A 27,423-nucleotide genomic window follows, 5' to 3' on the forward strand; every position below is an offset into this window, starting at 1 on the left:
TGTGAACTGAACTGAAGAGTTGGTGTTGGACCAGAGCCTTAGAAGCATCAGCTTAAGCTGAGAGAGAGAGAGAGAGAGAGAGAGAGAGAGAGAGAGAGAGAGAGAGAGAGAGAGAGAGAGAGAGAGAGAGAGAGAGAGAGAGAGAGAGAGAGAGAGAGAGAGAGAGAGAGAGAGAGAGAGAGAGAGAGAGAGAGAGAGAGAGAGAGAGAGAGAAAAAAGAGGGAGGGAAGGAGGTAGGAAAGCAGAAGATAATGGATAAACTTAAAAGTGAAGGATGACTTGAAGAGAGTCAATATGGGGGGCATTAGCGTATCCTTTCCCGACCTGTACACCCCCACCCCAGTCTTTTCATTGTGTTGTAACATTTGTTTGATGGGAAATGCTACACAGGATGGCTGCAAATGTGCTGAGGAGGCACCCCTGGCACACAGCTCCCCATCATTAACCACTAAAACGTCCGTGGTGTAGTCCAGTCCCACCCCTTTGATGACCTCACAATAGTAGCATTGTGACACTTGTATTTGACAGTTCCCGTAGTTGATGCAGGCCGACCCCCCCCCCTTCACTCAAATGTGAAACAGATGCAGAGTTTTTGAATGGCCTCTTCAGATAATCCCCAAGCTTGGGGTGGAAGCCAAAAAATGGGCTGTTGACATCAGTTCAGAACACCAAGAAAATTTGGCGTGTCTGGTCAGATGGTTATCAGATGAGTCAACCACGGCATTCCACCAAGGCAAGTAACCGCAAGTGCCGCCAGCGAACAGCCATAAACAGGAAGTGGTTTCTCCTGGCACTGATAGTGTGCGCTTGGTGGGGTGGAATGGCTGTCAGGCTCTTGGGTGGTGAATCCACGATCTCATCCCAGACCTAAGAACACAAAGGGCATCACATTCCAGAGATGACGGAGAATGGAACATTCTGGGTTTGTACTTGCATACCTGCATCAGGTGTGTGGCCTGTGGCGGTGGCATCTCATCTAACCATGCCAACACACACACACACACACACACACACACACACACACACACACACCCCATCTTTTTTCCATTATATGTGGTTAGTTCATATTTTAACAATGTTTTAGTTGTCCATGCCGATTGCAGGAGAAAAAAAAGTACGGGACCTTATATGGTGGTCATAGTGGTGTGGTTTCTTGTCTTCACATTTGGACAAGTATATTTGTTGGTGGATATCACTTAGCCACTTAGTAGGCCCTTTCATCCAAAGTAATTTAAGGTGAATGATTTTCCCATTCTACTGCCTGATGTCTGGGTCCATATTACTGGATCATTGGAGAAGGTAATGATAGTACATAACTGGAGGTGCTGGGCTATTTATGCATTTATGCTCTTCTTCTCTCTCTGGAGACAAGAGGCAATGAGCGCCAAGCAGAAACTCAGTGGGGGACCCGTGTAGGCCTTTATAAAGGGAAGCTACGTGACTACACATGCCTCTACAGCCAGGGGGTTGTAATCCATCCTCTACCGCTCTGTTCTCTCTCTCTCTCTCTCTCTCACTTTTCTTCCTGGGGGAGAGAGAAATCCCCTCCATGTACTGAAGACAAGGTGCCATTGATGCACTTGGAGACAATCGGTGCATTGTCTTTTTTGACTTTCCACTCTCCTGCTGCTTTGTAGGAGTGCATGTGCAGGTGTTTTGGCTTGTAAATTAACCAAGTTAAGAGACTCATGCCTCTCGATTGGCAACTAGCCAAGTGGTGCAGTTCATGCCCATGCACACACACACACACACACACACACACACACACACACACACACATACACACACACACACATACACACACACACCATCGCTGTGCATGACTTCCTACAAGGTGCCCCTGAATTCTCTTTAACCAATCACACGCCCATTCTTCATCGCATTGTGTTGAAATCTGTAAAGTAGTGGTCTGGTGGGGATGGAGATTGCATGCGTGTGTCTTTGCATCAACCTCTGAGCTGGGTAGCACTATGGGTTTCCACAGAAAGATTCAATGATTTATACTGGAAAAATGACTGCCTTTAATTGGAAGGGGGGGCTCTTTTAAAAGGTCTGTGCCCTGTAATTTACCATGTGTGTTGAACTTAACGCTTAACGCTGAACTAAACGAAGCTGCCAAAATGAAATAGATATGGGTAATTAGTCTGTTAGGTTTACACTAAAATGGAATAGAAAAAAAAAACACAACAGGACTTGTAGCAAAGGGATTCAATTCTTCAATTAAAGAAATATGTCAACTATTCCTGAGATAAATCCCTTAAGATTAGTCTGTATTAAACATTCCATATCTTTGTTTAGAAATAACATTCCTCATACTTCAACAGCTTCACTCAGAACACCTCATTGCCTTGACCCCTGACCCTTGACCTCAGAGCAGTGTTTCCTTCCCCTTAATCTAACCTAGTGTGTCGAGTGTTAAGGTAAATCTCATCCTAGATCAGCTGTCTGAGCTCAAGTAGTGCTTTTTTAAATTGCACAGCAGACAAACTATAGTCTTGATTTAGCAGACACGTTAATCCACATAAGCTGCATTTGCAGGGAAGGTATGCATTTAACTGTGCTTGTCTTTTTCTTTGGAATCTGTAGATGAAGAAACATATTATAGCCATTCTGAAGCATAAAGGATATCTCAGGCCAGCGTTCGTCTCATATGGGCGATTTTATGTATTTATTGTTTCATATTCAGTGAGATAATAGAATACTGTTACCAGACCCAGATCTCCTCTCTTTTTGCACCTCCACTTTCTCAGTACTTGAGGGCCACAAATATACCATTCAAAGTCATCTTTGTTTCTCAGGACTTGAGGGCCACAAATATACCATTCAAAGTCATCTTTGTTGTTCTGGTAATTATGCACTCATGAGGCCAGCCCTTGTTTTGCATGCTCATCTGGTGATTTGAGGAGCACTTCATGATAACTGCAATTAAGGTGTGGGCACATCGAGACCCAACCATGAAATTAGCTAGGACATTCAGCTTATTTCAACCACCACACTTCCTCAGGAACATCCCAAATTAGTCCGCAGTGGAGAGATGCAGAGACGGCTTGCGTACAGTACCATTTCCTCTGAATGGAGGGATATCGTATCACCCCAGATGATCTTAGCCGAATTACTTGATAATGTGTTAGTCTGCGCTGGCAGCGTGCAGCTGTTCGGGTGCAGGGGCTTGCGGTTTTGCCGGTGTGTAACTGAACTGAGTGCGATTCTATTTCTGAAAGCGTGCCCGGATGCTCTTGTATACATTTGTAACCTTTGTATGTGCACACAGCACAAGCTGGAGGGATCCAGCCTTGCTCACTTTCACAGGGTGTCATCTCGCAGACGGCCAACGGCCAGTACAGTACGCAGCCTTTCACCAGGTACTCAGGTCAGGTCAGGCACACTCTTCACATGCATGTGTACACAATGCATTCACAAGTTCCCAGAGCACACACACACCCCCAGCACCACAAACACACACACGTTCATGTTCATTTTATTCTCCCACAACTGAATCCAGACTATGTCCAAGGTCAAATGTACATGCCTGTGTGGTTTTGTATTGACCTCATGAACATGTGTTCTCTCTGACTTACAGATAATATAGATTCATTCCTGTGGACATATGTGCGCTACACATACACACTCCACAGCACCACACACACACACACACACACACACATTCATGTGCGCTACACATACACACCCCACAGCACCACACACACACACACGTTCATGTGCGCTACACATACACACTCCACAGCACCACACACACACACACACACACACACACACACACACACACGTTCATGTGCGCTACACATACACACTCCACATCACCACACACACACACACACACACACGTTCATGTGCGCTACACACTCCACCGCACCACCCAAGTCAACGGTACACTTGCTATACACCCAGGGCAGGTCATCCCTAGACCTTTCACCTGGTCATTGCTGGACAAGCAATTTGAACTCTGTGTGTGTGTGTGGGTGCCTCCTGAGAAAGAAATCAGTGGTCTGTGCCTGAAATCACGCTGCTGTTCTCCTAACCCAATCTGTGTTTCTCTGAACGGGAGATCTGGCGAGCGAGCCGAACCCGCCTTGTTAGTTCTGCGTACGTGTCATTATTCATTATCGACATGTGGGTTAAACTCCAGCATGGACACTCTGCATGAAATACAGCCAAGTCTGTTTGCTCTGGGCCACACAGATATTCTGTTCTCTCTCTTTTCTCTTGCTCTTCTCTCTCATTCTCTGCTTTTGCTCTTCCCTCTCTCTTTTCTTTTGCTCTTCTCTCTCTTTCTCTCCTTTTGCTCTTTTCTCTCTCCCTCTCTCTCAGATATTCTGTTCTCTATCTCCTTTTGCTCTTCTCTCTCTCTCTCTCTCTCGTTCTTTCTGTGGTTTCACTGAAGCAAAGAGGGAATGTCCCTTACTGTAATAATGTTATTTGTATAGTTGAATGCTAACCTAGTGCACAAGTTTTCTGACTTGGATTCAGATAACGGTTTGAGGTGGGAGATATCAGACAATGTGTGATCGTTTTTTTGGTAATTATATTGATTATGCTCTTTGGTAATGATATGGGGTGAATTGGATGTCAAATTATTCAAAATGGTGTCCCCTAACAGTAATTGCATTACTTATAAATTGAACAGGAGTTGCTCATATGTAAAATTAAAAACCAACACTAAAAATACAGGCCCAACAGTAGGAACTCAGGGAAACAAGCTTACAAACTTTTGGCAAACAGAACCAAAATTGAGATGGTAGAATCACTTAGAAACTCTGAGCATTTTAAATGCATAAACCACGAGGAAGTTGGTGAGGACAAAATTGATGGCAAGAAGTGGAGACATGTCCCCAGGGTAAAGGACACCTATGCTTTGGATTGTCATCATGCTGCAATTCCTCTTCTGCCAAGCTTCTGGAGACTGGGAGTCATCTTGTCAGCCAGTATTTTGGACTATGCATTCACTGTGTTAGTCCTGGTCAGGTCCAATCCAAACATGCTGGACCCCATCTGAGGCAAACAAATTTAATCGGACCAAAAATGTGCTCCCAATATTAATCAGGCTTTTCTCCATGTTTTAAGCAAAGTTTAATCTTGCAGTTCTGTGCCGAAGAGCAAACAGTGTTTTTTCTTTCTTGGATGCCGTCCAGAGGTTGACTAACCCTAGAGCTGTCGCAGAAACTCCAATTTCCACTGATAACTCCTATGCCAAGTGTGAAACTGTGTTTTTCGGAAACTAGATTGTGAAAGTAGGGTTCTGTCCACGGCATCATTTTAGGAGGACGGCCACTCTGATTAGGGACAGGGCTCACTCTACATCTCCTGATCGCTGCTGCAACCGTGTTTCGACTGATTTTTAGTTGGTCAACGATCTACCTATACCCTTTTCCATCTTTGTGAAGTCTCACAATCAGATATTCCAATTCTTTTTCCATATGGAGCTGTAATGTAGACATGCAAATAGACACAGTCCATAGGTCCCAAATTGAGAAAATTGACCTGAGCCTGCATTTTATAACCGTGTTCATACAATTAGGCTAATTGGAGATCACAAGTGTACTCAATTTTGTTTCAATGATCACAGGTTTTCTAATTTGTGTGTCAGTGATCACACGCGTATTCACTTCTGTTGCATTGAGTTTCTAGTTTGAGGCCTGTATTTTCAATATAGTCTGTCTGAAGTATTTGTTTTTGATTGTTCATACAAGGGAATACTCTACTCAGAGATGATACAATTTTGAATCATTTGACATTTATATTGCTCAGGGTTCTGTTGTACACTGTATCTTGTTTACCGTTATGGATTTACAACTTGTCATCGATGGTCACGATCACTGAATAGTTTTCTGCTTTTGTGAACTGTATTTTCTTTTTTGAAGGAGCAGTATTAGTAGTGCAACTTTCAGTTGTCCTTTTAAGCGTTTATACAGTTTATTAGCCGTAGCTAAGGAGCAGTACCACCATAGGACGCCCATGGGCTCTATTTGCACCTTTTGAAGAGCTGTCTCCTGTAAGGATGAGCTTATGAGCCTTTGCTGTGAAATGAAGATAAAAAACGCATACACATACACACACACACGCATACACATACACACACACGCATACACACACACACGTACACATGCATAAATACATACAAGAGCAGGCACAGCACTTGCACTTTCTCCTGTAAGGATGAGCTTATCCTGAGACCAGAGTCTTTGCTGTGAAAGGAAGGTAAAACACACACACACGCACACACGCATACACACACTTGAAACTTTGCTGTGAAATGAAGGTAAAACACACACACACACACACACACACACACATAAAAGAGCAGGCACAGAACTTGCACTTTATCCTGTAAGGATGAGCTTATGAGCCTTTGCTGTGAAATGAAGGTAAAATCAACATCAATTGATAGAGTGAATGAACAAATTAGACTTAGAAGTTAAATGAGGTAAAAATGAAACTGAAAAAATATAAGTGTTGAAATTGATGTTGGCTAATTTACCTGCTGTGCTAGGCAGCCATTTTGTTAACTGGCTGTAAATGCTCTGTCCAGGTTGGCCAGCTGTCCACCTGAAAAGCCAAACAGAATGCCCCTGTGTACTTAGTGGTGAGTTGGCGTGTTTTGGTATACTTTCCCCTCAGCAAGTAGCAAAACAAACAGCTGTTGGATATCAACACTGTGCCCTTATGCAACCAAGCCACAAACATTTTATACTGTCTTAGGTCTTGTCAAGCTCACAGAGCTGGTCAGAATCCATAACAAGGTCTGCGGCCTTGGTTCTCTTCACTGGAATGCATATGCACATTTGGTTGCTGTTCCACATGCAGTCGTGTGTTTTATATTACCAAAGGAACTGAGTGAAATTTGTACTATAAAATAATAGCAGTATAGTATAATAGTAAAGCACTATTCTTCAGTGCAATCCTGGCCTTGGAACTGATCCCATTTACCTGCATCGTCGGCACTCATACCACAATGACAAACATGAAACAATGACAAACATGAAATACATTTGACCTATGAACGTCTAATCTAATCACAATGATTTAGGAGAAGAAACCCTAACAAGTGTAAAAGGGGATGCTTGTATGTGTAACTGTAGCCAGCAGATACAGTGCAGTGCAGTGAGTGAACCTCACATGCTAGCGACAGACGCTTGCACCCATGGGTTTTAGCCTCCTTGCTAGCATGCCTTCCTCCCATGTCCGAGGTTGTGAGTTTGAGTCCGGTGCAGGACTGTGCTTGTCCACATAACGCAGATTACAAATGCAGCATTTGTCGTTTTTGTTTGTTTGGTCATGTCATTCAGAAGCAGGTTAAGCTTGTTTATGTTATTCAGATGCAGGTTAAGCACAGAAAATGCGGATGCTTTGCCATAAAATGATTAAAGTTCAAAATAAGAGATAATAAGTCTGTAATAGACATACTGAATTTGAAAAAGCACAATACAGTGTCACTGTCAAAGTCAAATAGGTTGGTATACAGAGCTGTTGATTATGCAAAACTGACTTCCCAAAGTCTCAAGAGACATACTGAAGAAAAACAGTTCTGCCCATGGTATCTAGCTTTCTTGTACACCTACCTCCAGTGCTTCTCTGGAATCTTCAGCTCTGAGCTCATGATCTGCAGTGTTTCTATCGCCGTCTGTATCTGCTAAATTATGTACAGCATGGGGATCTACAATAACAGAGCAGTTGTACTCCTGTTCCACACTGTATCATTACCAGGGTTCTCTTTGATTGAATTTGCACCACCTCGCTGCCAAATTTATCAAAAGGTAATCAAAAGTAATAAGTTAGATTACTTTGATGAACTTCTAACAGGGTAACTAGCAATGTGTAACCTATTACAATTCAAAAGTAACCTTCCCAGCCCTGGTCGGTACCGCCCTGATGTTAGCTGGTTTATCGCACCCTGTCTGGACATGACAGTCACCTGATGCTGCCCTTGTGAGTGCTGCAGTTCATGTGCAGAGAAAGAGCTGCAGCTTTTATAAAAATAGATGCTTCACACATGCTCACGCTTGCCCCATAAACAACTTCACTGTCAGTAAAAATGAGACAAGCACAAAAATAACTCAGGCGTTTCATTCCCAGACGTCTGCAGACATGCATTCCCGCATGTGAAGTGATGCTGACAGACAAACATACATTTACACACAAAACCCTGCTTGCACACACACCTGCGTGCACACACACACCCCTGCATGCACACACACATCCCTGCGTGCACACACACCCAGACACACACACACACACACGCACACTTGCACACACACCTGCGTGCACACACACACACACCCCTGCGTGCACACACACCCAGACACACACACACACAAATCCCTGCGTGCGCACACACCCAGACACAAGTGCTTTAAGCAAATAACTCAGACACTCAGACATCACCAACAAATGGTAGGTCAGGACATGTAGTATACATCAATGTAAACATACAAAGGCCACACATACCCTCCCCACAGACTGTTGAACTTTCATCCCTGAACTTTCACACACTGGGTAGACAGACAGGTAGGCCTGCCACACTGGCTCAAAGCCAACGTATGCTGAGGTAAGATAGCTCAGGATATCCCCAACACTGCTCCGATCGTTCCCAAGTCTCCAGGTCCTGTCCTCAAACGCATAGTGCGTGAAGCCTTCACACTTATCACCCGACAGTGGCCTGCATCTGGCTCAGATACAGGGGGGGGGGGGACCTATGCCAGGGCACAGCCGGATCCATGCTCACACAGCTGCTATCTAGGCTACAAGCATAATGTGGAACAAAAGGACCTAAGCCTATTGTGAGGACATGTGATTGTATCCTAGTTTACTGTGCTATTAAGCTTCTTGCCACTGTGGCAGAAATCAAATAACAGTGTCTGTGTCACTTCCAAATTTGAAGTGGCCTCTTAGGCCAGGCAAAAAAAAACATTTTGGAGCCAATAGAATAGAATTACCATTGTGTAAAGTTTCATTTTGATAGGAGTAAAGGAAAAAAATACATTTTTGAGGTGTATTTTTGCCATGCATTATTAGCACACATCTCAGATTGATGAGAATTAAACATATTCCCTCAACTAGGATTTCTTAGGACTTATAGTATGTTGTTCTGGACACCTCATAGAAATGATCTATGCTAAAAAATATTATTTTACAATAAGTCTGTCTACTTTGCCTGGACTATCTAGTCTGCAGAAGAGATGTTTGTAGGTAATCAATGCCACCCCAGAGAACACAATGTTCCTCAGATGGGATTTCTTCAGCTGAGTTTCATAAATAATTGTGTGAAAATGCTCCCATTGGCAAATAAAGCACTCAGCAAAGGGTGGTGCCAAGCATAGGTTTGGAAATATAGTTTAACTATAGTATTTGACTACTTCCATATTGGACACACTTGAAATATAGGAGAATAAGAGGATCTGGGTGAAGCTGGAAAAGCATGTCTGGAATTGGAATTGTCTTGATAGTTATACTGGGATCACACGGTGTCTTCTGTCTTCTTTAAAGCTTTTTCTTGGCCTCTGGGATTTGGTCTGCATGGCACAATACAGACGCGTACACTAACACTAACTTGCAGGAAGAAATGGAAAAAGTTCTGCCAAATTGCAAATTAAGTTTTCAGTATGAACAATCTGCCTATTGGAGGTGCACAGTTGAAAAGGGGCTTTGGTAGAATGACTGTTCCAGTGGGGGGATCATTGTGCTATTCCAGAATGGAGAAGAGACCGTTGGAGAATGATGACCTATGACATATGACCTGTGACCTTGCATTGGGAGGAGTTCATGCATGTGCTGAGCAGTAGCTGGTAGGGGCCTGTCTGATTAAAAGTCATTCAGTGTGAGGGCTGCCACACATACGCAGAAATTTTAATTGAATACGCTTTTTAAAGTGAAGTTACACAGACATGGGTATGAATGTAGTTTTGTGCACCATTTTATGACAGCAGTCTTAACACTATTGTCAGATTTACTACTGTATAGACTGGGCTAAAATAAGAACGTGGGATAGTCAATAAAATATTAGATATCGTATTATTATTAGATTAGATATTATCTGATGATGTTCAGACACTGAATTATTTTTTAGTTTTAATCTTCCTCTATCCTCGCTTCAACTTTGGACCTCCATTCCCCCAAGAGCATCTGTTCACAGCTCACCAAAGTACTTGGTCTTGCCATTTTCATGAAACAAACAAAAAGCAGCGAACGAGGACGTTGAATGAGCCCTCGACCACACATGAGCAATGAAAGTGGAAAGCTAGAGTCAAACCAATTCTCAGTACTGCTGCAATTACTTCAGTTCGCACACATGGTATTTTGGCTACCTGCCAGCTTGACTGGAATCGGGTCAGGACTTGGTGTGTGTGTGCGCGCGCGCGTGAGCACTTCACATTGCATCGAATCAGCACAACTGTTATTAGGACGGACTTTTGCAGAATGTCTGGCAGTGGGTAGCTGCTTTCTACGAAGGCACGTTAACTGAAATCTTCACATGGCTTCAAATACGTCGTGTAAGAGCAAATAGGCACCCCATCGTGAAGAAACTTGGCAACTCATAGCTGGCAAGTCATTCAACAAAATCCATTTTCACGGGTTTCTCTACGGACTCTTGACTCTTTGAAAATTAAGCATGTCTGGCAATGTCGGATAATCAGTATTTATCGAGTCTGAGAGATAGACTTTCACATGTGCAACTCTTTTCATATGGTGCAACGATTTCCTGATTATGCAGAAGCTTTCGAAACGTCGCTCAAAGTCAAAGCCACTTGGTGACTGCAGCATGGTGCCTAGCCAATCTGTACCAAGAATATGATTGACCGTTTTCCCGAAATTGCTTGTATTTAACAGTCAGTGCCTCTTGCCAGGGCAGTCATAAAACTACAGTTCTACTCCACGTGCGCGCTCATTTGGGGTTTGCCTGCGTTTTGCAATCTGATTGGACACACCCCCCAGAAGACCACGCCCATCTCCATCAGTGGGCGGGTTTGGCTGGAGTATGCGCTACGATTGGGTGGACACGCAAACGCAACATCTTTTCGGTGGGTCCAACCTCGGCTTGAGCCTTGCTGTATAAAAACGGTGCCAGTGCCACTTTAAAAAGATGACCTCGGTCCTCCACCAACTCATTTCGACTCAAACATTCTATGAGTTTTTTGAGAGCGATGCTGCAACAAGCTCTCAAAGTGTCCGGAAGGAGCGCATCTCCTCTCTTCAAATGGATGGAACGGTGCCTTGAAGGCATCGCCGTCGGCTGCGCAAGGCAGAGCGACAATCAGTTAAGAACGCTGGAAGAGATGCCTGGACCATCGGTGTTCAGCTTTGCATGGGATCTTTTCGGGAAGCGGGGACTGTCTCGTCTTCACGAATTACAGGTAGGTCTCATGTTCATCGTTCACCGTTGTCAGAGATCAGAGTTGAGACACCGTAACTTTACACACTTATCAAGGATATGCTGTCAGGGAATGATATAGAGACTCACTGGCTTGGAAAAAAAGTTTAAATTAGATTTAGCTTCATATAACAACAGGGGCGAGACGATCCAAATTAGGTCACTTTGAATTCATTTAACATGAACATCATTCTGGTTTTTGTTGTGCATGTAAATCTATGTGCCTCGGTGTGTGTGAGCACGTTTGTGCATTTTTGGGTGAGTGTGTATGCACGTTTCGGGAGGTTTAGTTGAACGTAATGCAATCCGTCATGCTTTGCTGCTCAATGCAGTGACAGCACTTGGTTTAGCATGTTATCTCAGTATTGCGTCACATGGGCTCGGCTAGCCCCTGGCCAGACGTTTGCAGTGTGTGATTGCATGACTATACATGATTATGAGTCAGACCCTTAACCGCAGCTAAGAGTGTCAGGAGAGTTAGCCTAGATTCTGTGTGTGTGTGAGAGTCTGAGTCCACACTTTGCTGCCATTTCCAGCCACTCTTGACCACGTCACACACATGCTAAAGCAGGGTCCTGCTGCTGGGCTTAGTGCATTAGTGACCCTCAAGGTTTTTGACCCTTTGACCTTGCATCACCAGCTGGATGGCCGCAAGCGCTACGGTCCGATGTGGAAGGCGAGCTTCGGCCCGATCCTGACGGTGCACATGGCGGAACCGGAGCTGATTGAGCAGGTTCTGAGGCAGGAGGGCCAGCACCCCATGAGATCGGATCTGTCCTCCTGGAAGGATTACCGGAACCTCCGGGGACACGGCTATGGGCTCCTGACTGCGTGAGTAGAGCCTACAGACACACACTGACACACACACACACACACTGACAGGCACACACAGTATCAGCCTTCAGTATCCAGATGTTTGGATACTGGAGCACTCGGACATAGAGAGATAACCGTCACTTCCAGAAGGGCTTTGACCTGTCAACTCGGCTATTGGCCAACAGCCAAAAGCTGCTGTGCATGAAGTGCTCTTCCAGAAAGATAGCATATCTATCTCTGTTTGTGTATCTGCATCACATGTATCCATGAAAGATTATTGGGTTTTCAAACCTACTCCATTATCTCCTTCCCTTTTGCCGTTTGGTCATGGGGCTTTTAAGTCACTTGACCTTGTGTTCTTCATCAATAGCATATTAAGGGTTGGAAATCTTGGGACACTGCGTTTGAGATGATGTTCTTTGTAGAGTCTGCAGTATACGTTTTATGCACCCTCTCCAGAGTACTGTATATGCAGCCTCAGCACATGAGTCATCTTCAGCAGACCGTCTTCCTAGCCTCACCTGCATACTCTACATGCCCCGTCTCCTTCACATTGAGTGTAAATGTGTCCTCTCTAGGATACTAACGATGCATACTAAACCATGTTTTATTAATACACACTGACGGTTACAAATAGCAGCCTTACACTCCTACTCTCTGTGTCTGCGTGTCTCAATTATAGACACAAGCACAAACATGCGCACACACACTGACATACAAAAACATAGTTGACCTTCCTTTGATTCACTGAGCTGTGTGTCAGTGTGACAGCCGTATATGTGTGTGTGTGTGTGTGTGTGTGTGTGTCCACGTGCCCTCAGGTAATATCACTCACACTCAATAACTACACACAGACATGCAGAAAATGGAAAATGGCCAAACACATAAATGCCACCTCTTTTTTTTTTTTTAAACCAGTATCTTGTCAGTTTTTTTTTTTTTTCATTACTGCTAAGCTTATTTCCATGCATGCATTATCATAAGCCACAGATAGGAGAGAGAGAGGGAGAGAGAGAGAAAGGGGAGAGGGGAAATGTGTGTGCGTGTGCAGGTATGCATGACTCACGACAGATACGTCACAGGGCCTTTGACGTCAGAGAATGACACGCTGGCTGCCGTCAGACAATGAGCCTCATGAGACCCATGAGCACGACAGCATCACACACTCACTCAAGGAAGTCACACTCGCACATCACAGATACCCGCTACATTATTCATTTCTATCCATTAGCTTCGTTTAACCAGTTTAAAGTTAATTGTGAGCAGATGCCATATTGCAGTGTGGGAGCAGTCTGTGGGAACAGCTGGGAGACAGTGAGACCAATTTGCTCACTGCACTTAACAGACTGACTACAACAATTGAATACAAAAAAAGAAACAGTACGAAAACAACAGGAAAGGCAGAAAACATGAATGAATGAGGAATGTTGACCTTAGGCTACCAGAAAGGTGTGGATGCAGGACTTGTTCTCTTACAAATACAGATACAGCATATGCATATTATGTCAGAGAACAGGTTTGAAGAAGTCTGCTATATAAAGTGTCCTTAGAAAAAGGATGTCAGATTTTAACAATGCATACCAAGAGAAGTTCTGGTCGTTTCATTGTACACATTCACATGTTTTGCTCAGCCATTCATGACTCTCTCTCTCCCTCCCTCCCTCTCTCTCTCTCTCCCTCTCTCTCTGTTTAGTGAGGGGGAAGAGTGGCAGTCCGTGCGCAGCCTCCTGGGGAAGCACATGCTCCGGCCTAAAGCTGTGGAGGCCTACGACGGGACCCTGAACGGCGTTGTCACCGACCTCGTCCACAAACTGCGTGCGCGCAAGCAGCAGAACCCACGGGGTGTCATCAGTGACATTTCAGCCGAATTCTACCGCTTCGGTCTCGAGGGTAAGAGGACTCGGTGTCTGTCTTGTGATCTCCGCGGCTCTGCCACTGTATACAGTATATTGCTACTGCATACAGTAAGGCTATTGTCTGTATTAAAAGATCATTAGATAATAATATGTATTAAAAGATCAACGAGATAAGTGCAAGACCACAAAGAGAGCAGCACGGAGCACTGATGTTTGTCCGAAACAAAAGCACATTGTGATTGGTTACCTTACCGCCTATCTCTCATTCTCTCTCTCTCTCTCTCTCTCTCTCTCTCTCACTCTCTCTCCCTCTCTCTCCCTCTCTTACTCTCTCTCTCTCATTCTCTCTCTTGCTCTCCTTCTCCTTGCCTCTTGGTCTCCTCACGTTCTCAGTCGTATCTTTCTTTACCTTTGTCCTCTCCAGGTATTTCCTCGGTGCTATTTGAGTCCAGGCTGGGCTGCTTGGACCCTCTGGTCCCCGTGGAGACGGAGCGCTTCATCCAGTCCATCAACACCATGTTTGTGATGACCCTGCTCACCATGGCGATGCCCAAGTGGATGCACCAGCTTTTCCCCAAACCGTGGGACACCTTCTGCCGGTGCTGGGACTACATGTTCCAGTTCGGTGAGTCCTGTCTACCGCGCCATAAACAGATTTAATTGGTCATAATTGCACGTTTGTTATGCCAGGTTGGCTATGCTCAAGCAACAGCTTTATCAGCATTTAAGAAATGTGATTTCTCAGACTGCATGTAGCCAAGCAGACGACTCATTGGTCCATAATTGTCAACATTATAATCCTAGTTGTGAATGTTAGTTTTAATGGAATAGTGGAAGGTTAGTTTAATGATATTTGTCTATTGGTTTTAATGGGAACCCCAATGTTTTATCCAACCACAGCCAAGGGGCACATTGACCAGCGGCTGGAGAAGGAGGCTGAGGCAGTGGCCAAGGGAGAGCAGATCGAGGGGCGGTACCTGACCTACTTCCTGTCACGAGCCGGCATGCCGATGAAGTCTGTCTACAGCAACGTGACGGAGCTTCTCCTGGCTGGAGTGGACACGGTAAGACAAACCTTCTTCATACTCATCCTCACATACTCACAATGCTGTCCTTTAAGAGCTGAGTCTCCGAAGGCCTTTACAGATGCTGTGATCTTCACATTGCTTTTCGTAGTACTGTATTGTTTTGTCACACGGTACAACATGACATAGCATAGGAACACATGGTGGCATGTTGACCATGAGGTGACAAATATGGACAAATGCCAAAGTATTCCAAACATTCACTCTCAAGCAAATACGTTCTATAGTGACCAATGTAGTTGTTAAAAGTTTGCATCAGAAATCGGTTGGATTAGCGACAAAATCTTTTGTGGTCTGGTGTAGGTCATGAGATGGTCATGCTATTCTCCTCTCATGTCAACTCTTCTCTCCGTTGTCTCAGATCTCCAGCACTCTATCCTGGTCCCTGTACGAGCTGTCTGATCATGTCAACTCTTCTCTTCCGTTGTCTCAGATCTCCAGCACTCTGTCCTGGTCCCTGTACGAGCTGTCCCGCCACCCCGACGTCCAGGCGTCCCTGAGAGCGGAGGTCCAGGCCGTGCTGGGGGACAGACTTGTCCCCGGAGCGGCCGACGTGGCCCGCATGCCTCTGATGAAGGCGGTGGTGAAGGAGGTGTTGAGGTGTGCAGCAGTACATTTAATTTTATTTTATTTTTATGTCTCTATATTGTACGGTGCAATTGTCAAGAAAGTAGCACAGTGATGCACTCTACTACTTTTTTTTTATTCACATACATCTAGTCGTTATCTAACAGCTTTATCAGTGTTATCTTGAACCCGTAGGACAAATAGAGGAATTCTTAGGCAAAGTCATATTTTAGGAATGTATATGGAAAATATTATCTTTAATTTCCTCGAGATTCGGTTCATATCCATGGCATTTCTGTCGGCGTGACTAATTTATCAGATTATAAAATATTGGGTTAGAGAACCTGATAAGAAAAGATTTAAAGTTTATTAATCTGTTTTGACATGTCAGCATTCTTCATATTTCCAAGAATGGCCTTTCCTTTAATACTAAATGTTTTCTTTTCTTCTTCTCCAGGCTCTATCCTGTCATTCCAGCTAATGCAAGGGTCATCACTGGGAATGACATTAAAGTTGGAGGTTACCTCATCCCCAAAAATGTAAGGGCTGTTTATCTTTTCTTTGTTTAACCACTGATGGAGTTCTGACGTGCATAGTTTGAAGTCATATATTTTAAGAGACGCTCATAGTTTGTCAGATGATTGGATGGAAACAGGTATAGGTTTTGAAAAGTGCAGACCTGGCACTGATTGGAATGAAAATAAACGATGTGCGTTATTTTAATCCATATGAACTCAATGCACTCAACTCAAACGATGTGCGTTATTTTAATCCATATGAACTCAATGCATTTACATTCCTGGAAAGTAAGTTTGTTTAACGTTCCACAGTGGTTTAACATAACCAAATGAAACTGCCAAGCCAACCCTTACAGTATATGTACAGTATAACTGAACTTCTGGCCTGTGTTCCTCCTCACCAGACCCTGATCACCCTTTGCCATTTTGCCACATCCCGGGACCCTGCTCAGTTCCCCGATCCGGACTCCTTCGTGCCCCAGCGCTGGTTGACCAGAGACGAGGGGCACCATCCTTACGCCTCCGTGCCCTTCGGGGTTGGCAAGCGCAGCTGTATTGGCCGTCGCATCGCAGAGCTTGAGCTGTATCTGGCTATTGCACGGGTAGGTCGATTTTTATGTGTGTGTGTGTGGGGGAGAGAGAGAGAGAGTGTGTGTGTGTGTGTATGTGTGTGTGTGTGTGTGGGGGGGAGAGAGTGTGTGTATGTGTGTGTATGTGTGTGTATGAGTGTGTGTGTGGGGGGGGGGGAGAGAGAGAAAGAGTGTGTGTGTGTGTGTTTGTGTGTGTGTGTGTGTGTGTGTGTGTGTGTGTGTGTGTGTGTGTGTGTGTGTGTGTGTGTGTTTGTGTGAGAGAGTGTATGCCCACTTCTTCTAATCCCTCCTTGTTTTTTAATGCTAGGTGTTCCTCCTGGAGTCTATAGTATATATCTGTATTAACACAGCCATATGTTTTTGCTTTCAGATTGTAACCAACTTTGAAATCAAGCCCGACCCAGAAGGCGGTGCGGTCCGAGCCATGACCAGAACGCTGCTGGTGCCGGAGAGCGAGATCAATCTGATGTTCGTAGATCGCTGAGGCCCGCTCAAGAGAGCGCTGCAGCATGGCAAAAAACCACCGGGCCAAAGTGGGCCGGAGTGCCTCAGGTTGCCTGGTGCCACGGTCTGCAGGGTAGATGAGCCCTGGTAGACCTGTTACCATAGCAACATGAGCAGGGGGGGGGGGGTGTCCAGAGTGTAAGATTCCAGTTCCGGAATGTGCTACACTGTGAGAGACCCCGGCACTAAACCACCTCCTCAGGCCATGGAGCAAACAGACAGAAACACGCAGGAGAGACTTTACAACAACGCCATGGCTCCCAACTTCCTGTTTTCCCCTCTCACGTGGAGACTACTTCCTGTTGGTGTGTCGGTATAGGCTGATGTAGTCACAGTAGCAGCTGAGTGTGGTGTAGGCAGTGACTGGTTACTCACAATCTTAGCTGGTAGATGGAAGCACCCAGGGGGACCCATTCTCACTACTCTCAGGGAAGAAGCTCTACAGTGGAGCGCCGCACACAGATGTGCAATCAAGTCTATGTGAAGAAACGTGAAGCTCGAAAAGTGCTGTGGTGAAATGATGCATTAAAAAAAAAAAAGAAGAAGAAACAACATGTATCAGTGTAGATGCAATGGCATGGCAATGACTTTGCAGTACTTTGCTTAATCTCCATTTTAACTTGTGTAGTTTCTGGTGAACGGGTAAAAAAAAAACTTGACTGGTCGAAGACTTGAAGTGTCCATCACATGACCAGAATGTAATACTTGAAAAAACAAATATCCTTACGTGATCAATTTCAGGACTCCTGGCTATTGGTACACCTGTAACTTAAAAAAAATATGATGGAGTCAGGAGTGGAATCTGTCTATAACATGTAGGGCTGTAAAACTCAAAAGGTGCTTTAAGAAATCATTGATTGCTGTAACAACATGCGTATACAGGATTTTCTTCTGGTGTGCAATACTCATACTCAGACAGTAAGTCACGGAACACGGGCATTGTTAGCTGTACATATCAAGGAACATTCTGATGAAGATACAGCCATAGGTTTGGATAGTGAATTGAAAGACGTTCACTATTTCGGCGCTTGTGCTATATTGATTATCAACTGGTGCTAAAATAAACTACAGGTCATTAAATGTTTCATTGTGGTGCTAATATGTGATTTATCACAGGGAATTATTCAGAAACATCCTACAGAGTGCCACTTAAGGCATCGTCTTCCCTCATTTTGTGAACCTATAGATTCCATAGATTGCCCTTGAAATGTTTGTATAAAATTTAGACCGAAATGTTTGCATTAAACTGTGACCACATAGTATGAACTTACTTTATATTCCTCGTTGATAACACTTGCAACAATACACTATAAGCCTCACAGATAAAAAACAAACAAACTGCAAATCATATCCCCACATTGTTTGTAATGTATTGTATCCTGTGTCCCCACAATACAGTTTGTTATACATTGGTAAAGTTATATATTTATTATCTTTTGTAACAATAATAAAAAAAGAACAATCACACTGGACTTGTCGGTTTTCTTTTCTGAGAAGATGAATATCTTTTCAGTTCCCTCTCTCTCCTCTCTCTGAGATAGTGTAACCCAATTTCTGGAGGGTCCACTCCTGCCTCTCGTTCAAACAGATGAACTAATATTTAGACACGAGCTCCAGCGGCGCTTCGAAGAACTCCTCTGCTGAGTAGTGTGGTTCCTGTTGGGAGCAGCGTGCTGAATCATGAGGCCGGCCAGAGTTTGGCTGAGAGGTTTCCAAGCCAACTGTTTGCATCACATTTCCATTCAACCCCTCCTCCTCCTCCTCCCTCCCCTCCCCTCCCCACCCATTCAAAACCAAAACTCCAATTTCCCCCCCCCTAGCTCTGCACCTTAGGTTTCTGTCTAAACAAACATACATGTAATGCATCAAAATTTACAGCAACATCTTTCAACATTGAAACGAGTATTCGTTTGTTTGACTGTTTGTGCTCAAAGGAATTTTAGGATTCTGCCATTTGCCTTGCTTCATCCTTTCCAAACACTCTTTAGGCCAAGAGTATAATTTCACATAGATCAGCAGGTGCACAGAATAAGCTCTGTGTGTGACCATAAGAATGGGTATTATCATACAGGGGCTCCACTTTACAGATCACTTCTAGGTCCTGTGTGTGTGTATGTGTGTGTGTGTGTGTGTGTGTGTGTGTGTGTGTGTGTGTGTGTGTGTGTCTGTGACCGTAAGAATGGGTATTATCATACAGAGGCTCCTGAGTCTGATGTTATTGTTTAAATGGAGCCCTGCGCGTGCACGCTTGTGTGTGTGTGGTGTGTGTGTGTGTGTGTGTGCAGGTAGTGCACTGTGCAGTGGTCACCACTAGGTTGAGGGCATCTGTAACTAACAGCAGCAGCAGCCTAAGTAAATCTTGTCTGCCAAGACCAAACATACTACCATGTAATTTACATGACTGAAACTCATAAACATATTGTAGCGTGTAGCGGTTAGCACAGCTTCGGTGTGTGTGTGTGTGTGTGATGTAGATAGTTCCCATAATGTTAATGTTTAATTTTGTTATAGTGTTGCTGGGGTTTGAAAGAAATTCAGCTGTTACAGGCTTTTGTCTTGCTAGCTCCCATTGATGACACCTCCTCTTCCTCAATGCAAGAGTTTCCCTGCAGTGATGGCCAGGAACGGTCAACTCTCAGCCCACAGCCTGCTGAGATAGTCAGCCCACAGCTCTCAGCCCACAGCCTGCAGTGATGTCAGCTCTCAGCCCACAGCCCATTGACTCTGTGGGGCCACTACAGAATAGTTATGGAGCTTACTAACAATAACAAGAAGTACAAGTATCTGTCTGAACGTAGAAGTATCTGTCTCCATCTCATTATTTCTCCTTCCCCGAATAATGTTTTCGTATTATGAGTCCGTGTATCCATGAGTGTTTGCTAACAAATGTTCAAAGATTAGACCAATTTGCAAAAAACAAATGTCTGTGAAATCTTCCACATGTACATTAACACTGCTGGTCTAAAGAATTTCACCGTCATTTGATTCTCTTCAGTGTCTCTTGCGCCATCTTGTGGCCCAAATATAAAGCACTGTTCATATCAGGCAGATTAGAGGCTGCCTGATAGCAACTAATCAGGGCGAGGGCCATATCTGTGGCAGGGTCAGTTGCAGTCTGGACTGTCAATCAACACTGGACTTTACATCCTGAAATGGATTGTTACGTGACCAAAGACGGGTCATATATTGGAAAATCCTTCAAAAATATTAGATATAAAATATAGCATCATATTAATTAAATGTATTGCCATTATACATCAATACCCCTGTCTCATATGAAAACAACCAAAGCCACTCTTGGATAATAGCCTACTTATTTATTTGTCTTTTTGCTTGTCCTTTCTTTCTTTCGTTCTTTCTTTATTTTATAAGCCAATCATAAAAACCTAGGCTACAAATATAACGATAAAAACGATTAAAAGTACAAGCACAAATAACCCCCCAAAATAACAATAGCAGTAGTAGAGTAACCTATAATATGACACTCATCTTACAGTGTTCTGCTGATTTCATACTAGCCTACTGCTAAATGTTTCCAATAGTGGGAATGCGTCGGTACCTGTTTAAGCAGCGTTACACCAGACTAAATAATCCTAAATAAGAATCCGGTTTATGGCAATTGTGGCCGAAAACTGTTGACAACATGTAAAAAGTCCGGTCTAAAACTATTACTACAACGTTACGAACGGTAAGTGTTGAAAATAAACGTAGGCCTAATTAAAAAGCCAATCATAATTTGCATGTCTGACTGTCGTATTTATGGTGACTTAGATTCTAATTTAAGACAGTGAATAGGTCTGTATATTTCACTGTTATTTTGGTAATCATCTGCTTTGCTAAAGTACGAAAAAAGTGGGGAATTGTCGTCCGTTTGGCATACAAAGCCTGTCAAGTGTGTGGCCTATTGACCTCTATAGGTGTAATTGACATACACTGACCCTGCACAAGTTGTTTGGCTGAGAAAACTACAAATTGTTCCCCCTCAATATAGGGGTCAAATCTCTTTATTAGAGGGTTTAGAACATGATTCTGAAATAAAAAGTGGGGGATTGTCGTCTGCATGGATCATACAATTTATAAGATTTATAAATCAAGATAATTACTATCGATGTCTGCCGCGTTTTATTCAAACAGCCACGGGGACACAGGAAGCTGCATACATTGCGCAATTTTGAAATAAAAGTCCCATGCACTAAGCAGCTTCAGAAAAAGGCCCAGAACATAGCAGCTAATATGCAGCTGAAAATACAACAAAGAGGTACACACAAAAAACGGAATCCTGAAAACAAGGAATCAGGGGGAAAAACTAAACTAAAGGGGAATTTGGAAAAATTTAAACAGATTTCATAGGGCCCCACGTGTGCCAGCCGGTGGTGTTTCTCACTAGCAATGACAGTCTGGACATCAAAACAAGACATTCTGAAGACAATGCCAATGAAAATCCTGTGATGTGACACAGGTTAATTATGTCAAGGTGCTGCTCTTACAAATAGAGTGTAACCTCACAAACAGCTGTATCAAAGTTTAGACAGTATCATTCAGTCATTCTCTCTGTATTTATTTATTTATTTATTTAATTCCAGCCTGTGCCATGTCTGCGGGTACTCCCTGAAACAAGTGAGATATTAAGCCCAATTTATGGTCGTCCGTTTACGGAGACACAGAGACACGGAGAGCCCTCTCCGACATTGCAAACCCTCTCCGAGCACCTCTCCGTGGCCTGACGTGCACCTCCCAAATTTTGTAACTATACGACTCCGTCAATCCGTCAATACAACGCTGTTTACCTTGTGGGTAGTAGTATGCCAACATTAGATAGCTGACACCTCAATCCCCTCAGACGTATTTTTTTGTTACAATAACTAGTTTTTAGATTGCACAGTGTCTATTTCTCGGAAACTTCAAAAAATCTAAGCAAAAAAAAGCCAAACAAACAACTTTTATGTACAAATACGACCATCTACGGAGTTTGGTTCGCTGCCATCTTTTTTTTAATTTAATTGCTTTGCAACACCCACAACCGTCGGAGACCCATAAATGAAAACGAGTCTGTCGAGGCAACTGCGTGACCACGGAGTAACGGAGTCGTAGTCGAAGTATATTTCGGGCTTTACATCAAAATCTCTTCCACTGTCCACTAGGTGGCGCTTCGGAGTTCAGAGGCGCCGTGCTGAGACGGTGCTCTCGCTCTCATCCCTTCAGCGTCTCCCCCCTCCATCTCTCTGAGCCACTACTAACAAAGCGTGGAATCTGTACTCAAAATAGCACGGGTTGATTAAATACTCTACGTATTTTTCCTACCCTAAAAAAAGTCGAATTTGAAATCCTATTTTTGTGCCCCACTCCCATTTCGACACTTAAGTAGCAACTAAGCAGCTAAGAGCATACCTAAGTCATGTCCATGGACACACAGTGACAGCAGAGCCACAGGCATGCAACACACACATACGCAGCCAGACCAGCCCTTAAGGACTGTGGTGTCTTTGATAGGCCACTGGGCGACGTGACTTGTGTGTGTATGTGTGTTAGCGAATGTGTGTGAAATATCGTGGCTGGTTGTTAGTCTGTGAGCGGTCAGCAGATCTGAGGGCTCCGTGTGTGTGTGTGTGTGCAGTGTGTGAGGGACGAGTGGCGGTGGTGGGGGGTTACGGATGGGCTATTCATAGCTGTCTGTGCCATGTAGGACAGACTCACACACCACTGCGAATGCTGCTAAATACGGGCCCATGCAGTGGACATGCTACGCATGCATATACACAGATACACACACATATATGCAGGCATAGACACACATATACACACATCACACACACACACACACACACACACTCACACACACACACCATATAATTCTCACAAAGGTTTGTTCTCAATCTTCTATTGCCTCTTTCAAGCTTTCATCACTCTTCAACCCTCCACGACTCTAGTGTGTCTGTGTCTGTGTGTATGTGAGTGCGCGCGCGTGTGTGTCTGTGTGTCTAAGTGTGTGTCACAGGGACAGCACCGATACCACTAAAATGTGTGATTTGTGATGTGATGTGAAAAATGTGATTATTTTTGAGGTGAGAGTGTGTTCTTAGGCTAACCTGATGGTGTTTTTAGACTGTGTGAGTGATTCAGCACTGTTTATTTGCAGCTCACTGTTGTCCATGATCTTCATCATGTGTGCTTTCATGTGGTTCTGCATGTACGCCTTTATAGAGAGTCTTCAGCCACCTCACCTCCTGACATGGGAGAGGACAAGGCCTGCGGTCAAACAATAAAATGTCTTCCCATCACAGCTCCTTCACTGATCATTTTCATATGTGAGTGTTTGTGGGCTCCAGGGTTTGTGCTTGGGAGCGCGCCGAAGAGAAGGATTTCAGATCCATTCCCAGCCACTTCACACATTAACACACTCACGTGCTAATGTACTTATGCGCTAATGCGCTAACTGGCCCAGGTCTGACATTGGTGTGTGTGTGTGTGTGTGTGTGTGTGGGGGGGGGGGGGGGGGGGGGGGGGTTTGGTGTGTGTCTTGGCATTCAGGCACATAGTTGGAAACTGAATAGAGAGCTGAGATTTTGGTTGAGAAGCAGCATGTGAGCTCAGTATTTACCATCAGCCAGAGGTGTGTATCTCTCAAATCTCAAATCTCAAAGAGCTTTTCCTGGCATGACGAAAATACATCTGAACTGCTAGAGCATCAAAACCAGTATGCAACAATATCTAAGCAAATATATTGAAGCATATGTTAAATATTATAGGATGATGTGAAAATAAACAAGTTCGAGGATTATGGCTAAAATTCTATTGTAATTTTTCTAGGGAAAACTTTTGGGATGTATGTGGGGGTTTTTTTCATATTGTTTCACATTGACTCAACCACTGGCTGTACCATTAGTTTTTACATTAGAGTTTTACATTAACACAGCAAAGTTTATAGTCTACACGATAAGTAATTCCAGCCAAGGTCCTCCTAGTTCATATCAACTATGTGTCTGATTCTGTAAAAGAATCTCCTAGCTGCTGCAGTCAATGGTCACATAGACACACACAGCTGCCTCTTAATTGTTCGTATCTCTGTCTATCTATTGGCATTTCAAAGCTTTTCTCCCCTTCTCAAATACCAGTCTCATTCTTCAATATGAAAACTGCATGTATCGGAATTCATTTTATCAATTTATATCACCATAAAACAACGATGATAGATTCCTATAAGTGGTTATTTGAGTTTCTGTCTGCACTCAGAACATAACGCTCCATGACAAGATATAAGTCAACGGTGAAAAGGTGTGTCAGAGGGCCTTGAGAGCAATCGTAAACCAGAGCACTCAGGGCCACGAAAGTTTGGGATGGAACTGGATGTTCAGGACGTTCTGGTCGAATGAGAGAAAAATAGAGTCCTTGTTCACACATGCCAAGAGAGGATTTAGTGTTGACAAAAGGATGCGCATACCAAACTGAAGTGCCATAAAATGTGATGTGCTGGCTCATCTTTTATCTGAGAAGTTTGCCTTGTGCTGGGGGGGCAGGTACTCTGACCCTTAAGGTCAACCAGCAACCAGCAGGTCAATGTGTCACGGAAGCGGTCCCAGTGTGGAGAAAACACACACACACACACACACACACACACCAGCCTATCAGTCACTCCTCTTACATCATCAGAGTTTGCTCAGTGCAAATACCATAGGTAAGTTTCAGCTGAAGAAATTGTAGATTTGCGTATTAAAGACTTAAATAAAACAGACTTCGGTTTGTACCGCTTTCATGCATTAAAATGGAAATGTACAAATATTTTTCCTGCAACTGCTTTTGTTATTTCGATTTATGTGTGCTTACATCATTTGTGTGCAGATTGTTTAAACTCCATAATCAACCAGATGAAAAAACAGACGTGAAGTTCTTAAAAGGTCAATATAAATGTATTTAATATGTAACAATATATACAAATTACTCAGTTACCTCTGAAAGCGAGTCCATGTACTTATAAATAACACATACAATGTGTGTATAAAAATGTAAACAAATAACATTCGGTATTTGTCAAATATGGAATATTAATTTTTAGCATCAACGATGACGTTTGTCAGGCTCTACCATGATAGACTTAAAATACCACTTGCATATGAGGAGTAATATCTATGCTTCAGTATTATGCTAGTCTAGGTCTAGTCATCATCTGCACACTCTTGAATGAGTATCTCTCCCCAGAGCGGGCGTCGGTGAGGATGTACCAACTGCCCCAGTAGATGCCATCGGTAAGCCCGCTGTAACGTCCGTGGTAGTAGCGTCCATTGAGGTTGGCGGCCAGGCACGCATCAAACCACCACCCGGCGCCGTAATAACGGGCACAGTTGCCGGCTGCGTAGCGGTCGTGGTCGCGGTCGTAGGTGCTGAACGCTCGACCGTCATGGTTGTAGCGCTTACTGTAGCTCAGAGCGTTGCCTGCGTCCCCGCTGTAGCCCTTAGCTGTCAGGCGGAACCTGTGGGAAGGAGGGAGGGATAGATGGACAGGTACAGATAAAGTACATTTAAATAGGTGAACATTAATGTTCTCCTGACAATGAAGGGTACAACTAGGCTTCAATTTAGTGTTATGGTTAAGTTAAGGTTTTTGGTTGTGGTTGTTTACAGAGGGTGGAGACTTAAGCTTAGTTGACAATTATGTTAGACTTTTGTTAACTATTTATTTAAATGATACCAGTAGAAGAATGAGAGAAGGCCATCACGAGTGTTTGTTAACAGGCCTCAGAACAGCATGCGTTTGGAGCGTGTCTGTGTGTATGTGTGTGTGTGTGTGTGTGTGTCTCATACCTCTGTGCCTCAGACGCCACTTTGAAGGTGCTGTAGGTGGCATGGCGTGTGTGTTTGTGCCAGTCCTGCAAGTGGATGCGGAGTGTGTGTCTCCCGTTGGCCGTGAGTGCGTGCAGCGCGCCGTTGCCCAGCCAGTGTTCCCCCTGGGGCCGTCCGAAGCCCTGCCGGTACTCAGCCCAGGTGCGGTTAAACGACTCAGAGCCATCCAGCCGGTGCTGGAACACCGTCCAGCCTCCGCCGTCGGTCACCATGTCACACACAGCCTGTCACACACAGCATACACACACTCACACAGTCATAACCATTCCTCAAAACATCAGATGGGATGATTGTAGACTATGCTAAGGGGGGTGTTAAGTCATATGCAAGAGTGTGTGGTGTGTGTCTGTTGGCATGCATACATGTGTGTGTGTGTGTGTGTGTGTGTGCGAGTGAGTGTGTGAGTGAGTGTGTCTGTGCATATGTAGTCGTGTAAAGAGGTACGCACCTCTAGAGCTGGTAGCTGAGGGTCAGGCTGGATTGTGTAAATTCCATTGTCTTTGATTCCCCAACGGTGAATTTCAGCACAGTTTTGGGGGTGAAGACCAGAGGAAGGAGGCACTGTAACACACACACACACACACACACACACACACACACACACACACACACACACACACACACACACACACGTGATGAGAGAGAGAGAGAGAGAGAAAGTTCTTAATAAGGTATACCACACATTTTAACCGGTGTGTGTGTGTGTGTGTGTGTGTGTGTGTGTGTGTGTGTGTGTGTGTGTGTGTGTGGTGTGTGTATGTATGTGTGACTAAATGCACATACCTGTCGGAGGTTGGGTGGTCTGTGTGATACTCTTGAGCAAAAGTAAGAGATCTCTCTCTCCATCTCTCCCTGCAGCAGCTCCTTCTAAAACAGAATGACGTGAAGATGGACCATCACTACTAGCCACTATGGAAAGCACACAGCGCTCACTTCATCAGCTAGAGATCTCAGAGACTTTGTGTCCGATCCCAAATCTTCGTTTATTTTGTAGTCAATTCTGGATGTCTGGTTGCCTTTCTTCATCCCAATTACCTCAGGAAATTAACTTTTTACAGACTGATGAAGAGGTTCACCCTCAGCATTTTTTGTTTTGTAAGCTATTATGTTGCTATTGTTACTTACAAGGTACTAGTTGGTTTTTACGTCCCTATCAACGCAGCACGAACATAATCACGTCATCAGTGAGACACAGAGGCAGCCTTACAGCTACTGATTCAGGGAAGGCAGCATAATCTGCTTCATACATCAAAGAAGAGCAAATGGAAA

General features: G+C 44.1%; 2 protein-coding genes across 3 annotated transcripts; one reads left to right on the forward strand and one right to left on the reverse strand.

Moving 5' to 3' along the window:
- Positions 1-9,286: 9,286 nt before the first annotated feature.
- Positions 9,287-18,786, forward strand: LOC105907733 (25-hydroxyvitamin D-1 alpha hydroxylase, mitochondrial). Of its 2 annotated transcripts, none has more exons than XM_031567752.2 (9): positions 9,287-11,366; positions 12,024-12,214; positions 13,893-14,089; positions 14,480-14,680; positions 14,956-15,119; positions 15,502-15,740; positions 16,165-16,246; positions 16,630-16,827; positions 17,186-18,786. In XM_031567752.2, exons 1-9 carry the CDS (start codon positions 11,139-11,141, stop codon positions 17,297-17,299), a joined length of 1,614 nt encoding a protein of 537 aa, XP_031423612.1. In that variant the 5' UTR covers positions 9,287-11,138; the 3' UTR covers positions 17,300-18,786. The 2 variants fall into 2 exon arrangements, with proteins under 2 accessions (XP_031423612.1, XP_012691567.1); XM_012836113.3 differs by having other exon boundaries at positions 10,327-11,366; positions 15,574-15,740.
- Positions 18,787-25,402: 6,616 nt separating this feature from the next.
- si:ch211-157b11.8 (fibroleukin) lies at positions 25,403-26,436 on the reverse strand. The gene is made up of 2 exons (XM_031567094.2): positions 26,116-26,436; positions 25,403-25,784 (listed from the first exon to the last, which is right to left on the reverse strand). The coding sequence occupies exons 1-2, from the start codon at positions 26,364-26,366 to the stop codon at positions 25,454-25,456; spliced, it is 582 nt and encodes a 193-aa protein (XP_031422954.1). The 5' UTR covers positions 26,367-26,436; the 3' UTR covers positions 25,403-25,453.
- Between the last annotated feature and the right edge of the window lie 987 nt (positions 26,437-27,423).

Source organism: Clupea harengus, chromosome 5 (assembly GCF_900700415.2).
Source record: "Clupea harengus chromosome 5, Ch_v2.0.2, whole genome shotgun sequence".
Classification (NCBI taxonomy): domain Eukaryota; kingdom Metazoa; phylum Chordata; class Actinopteri; order Clupeiformes; family Clupeidae; genus Clupea; species Clupea harengus.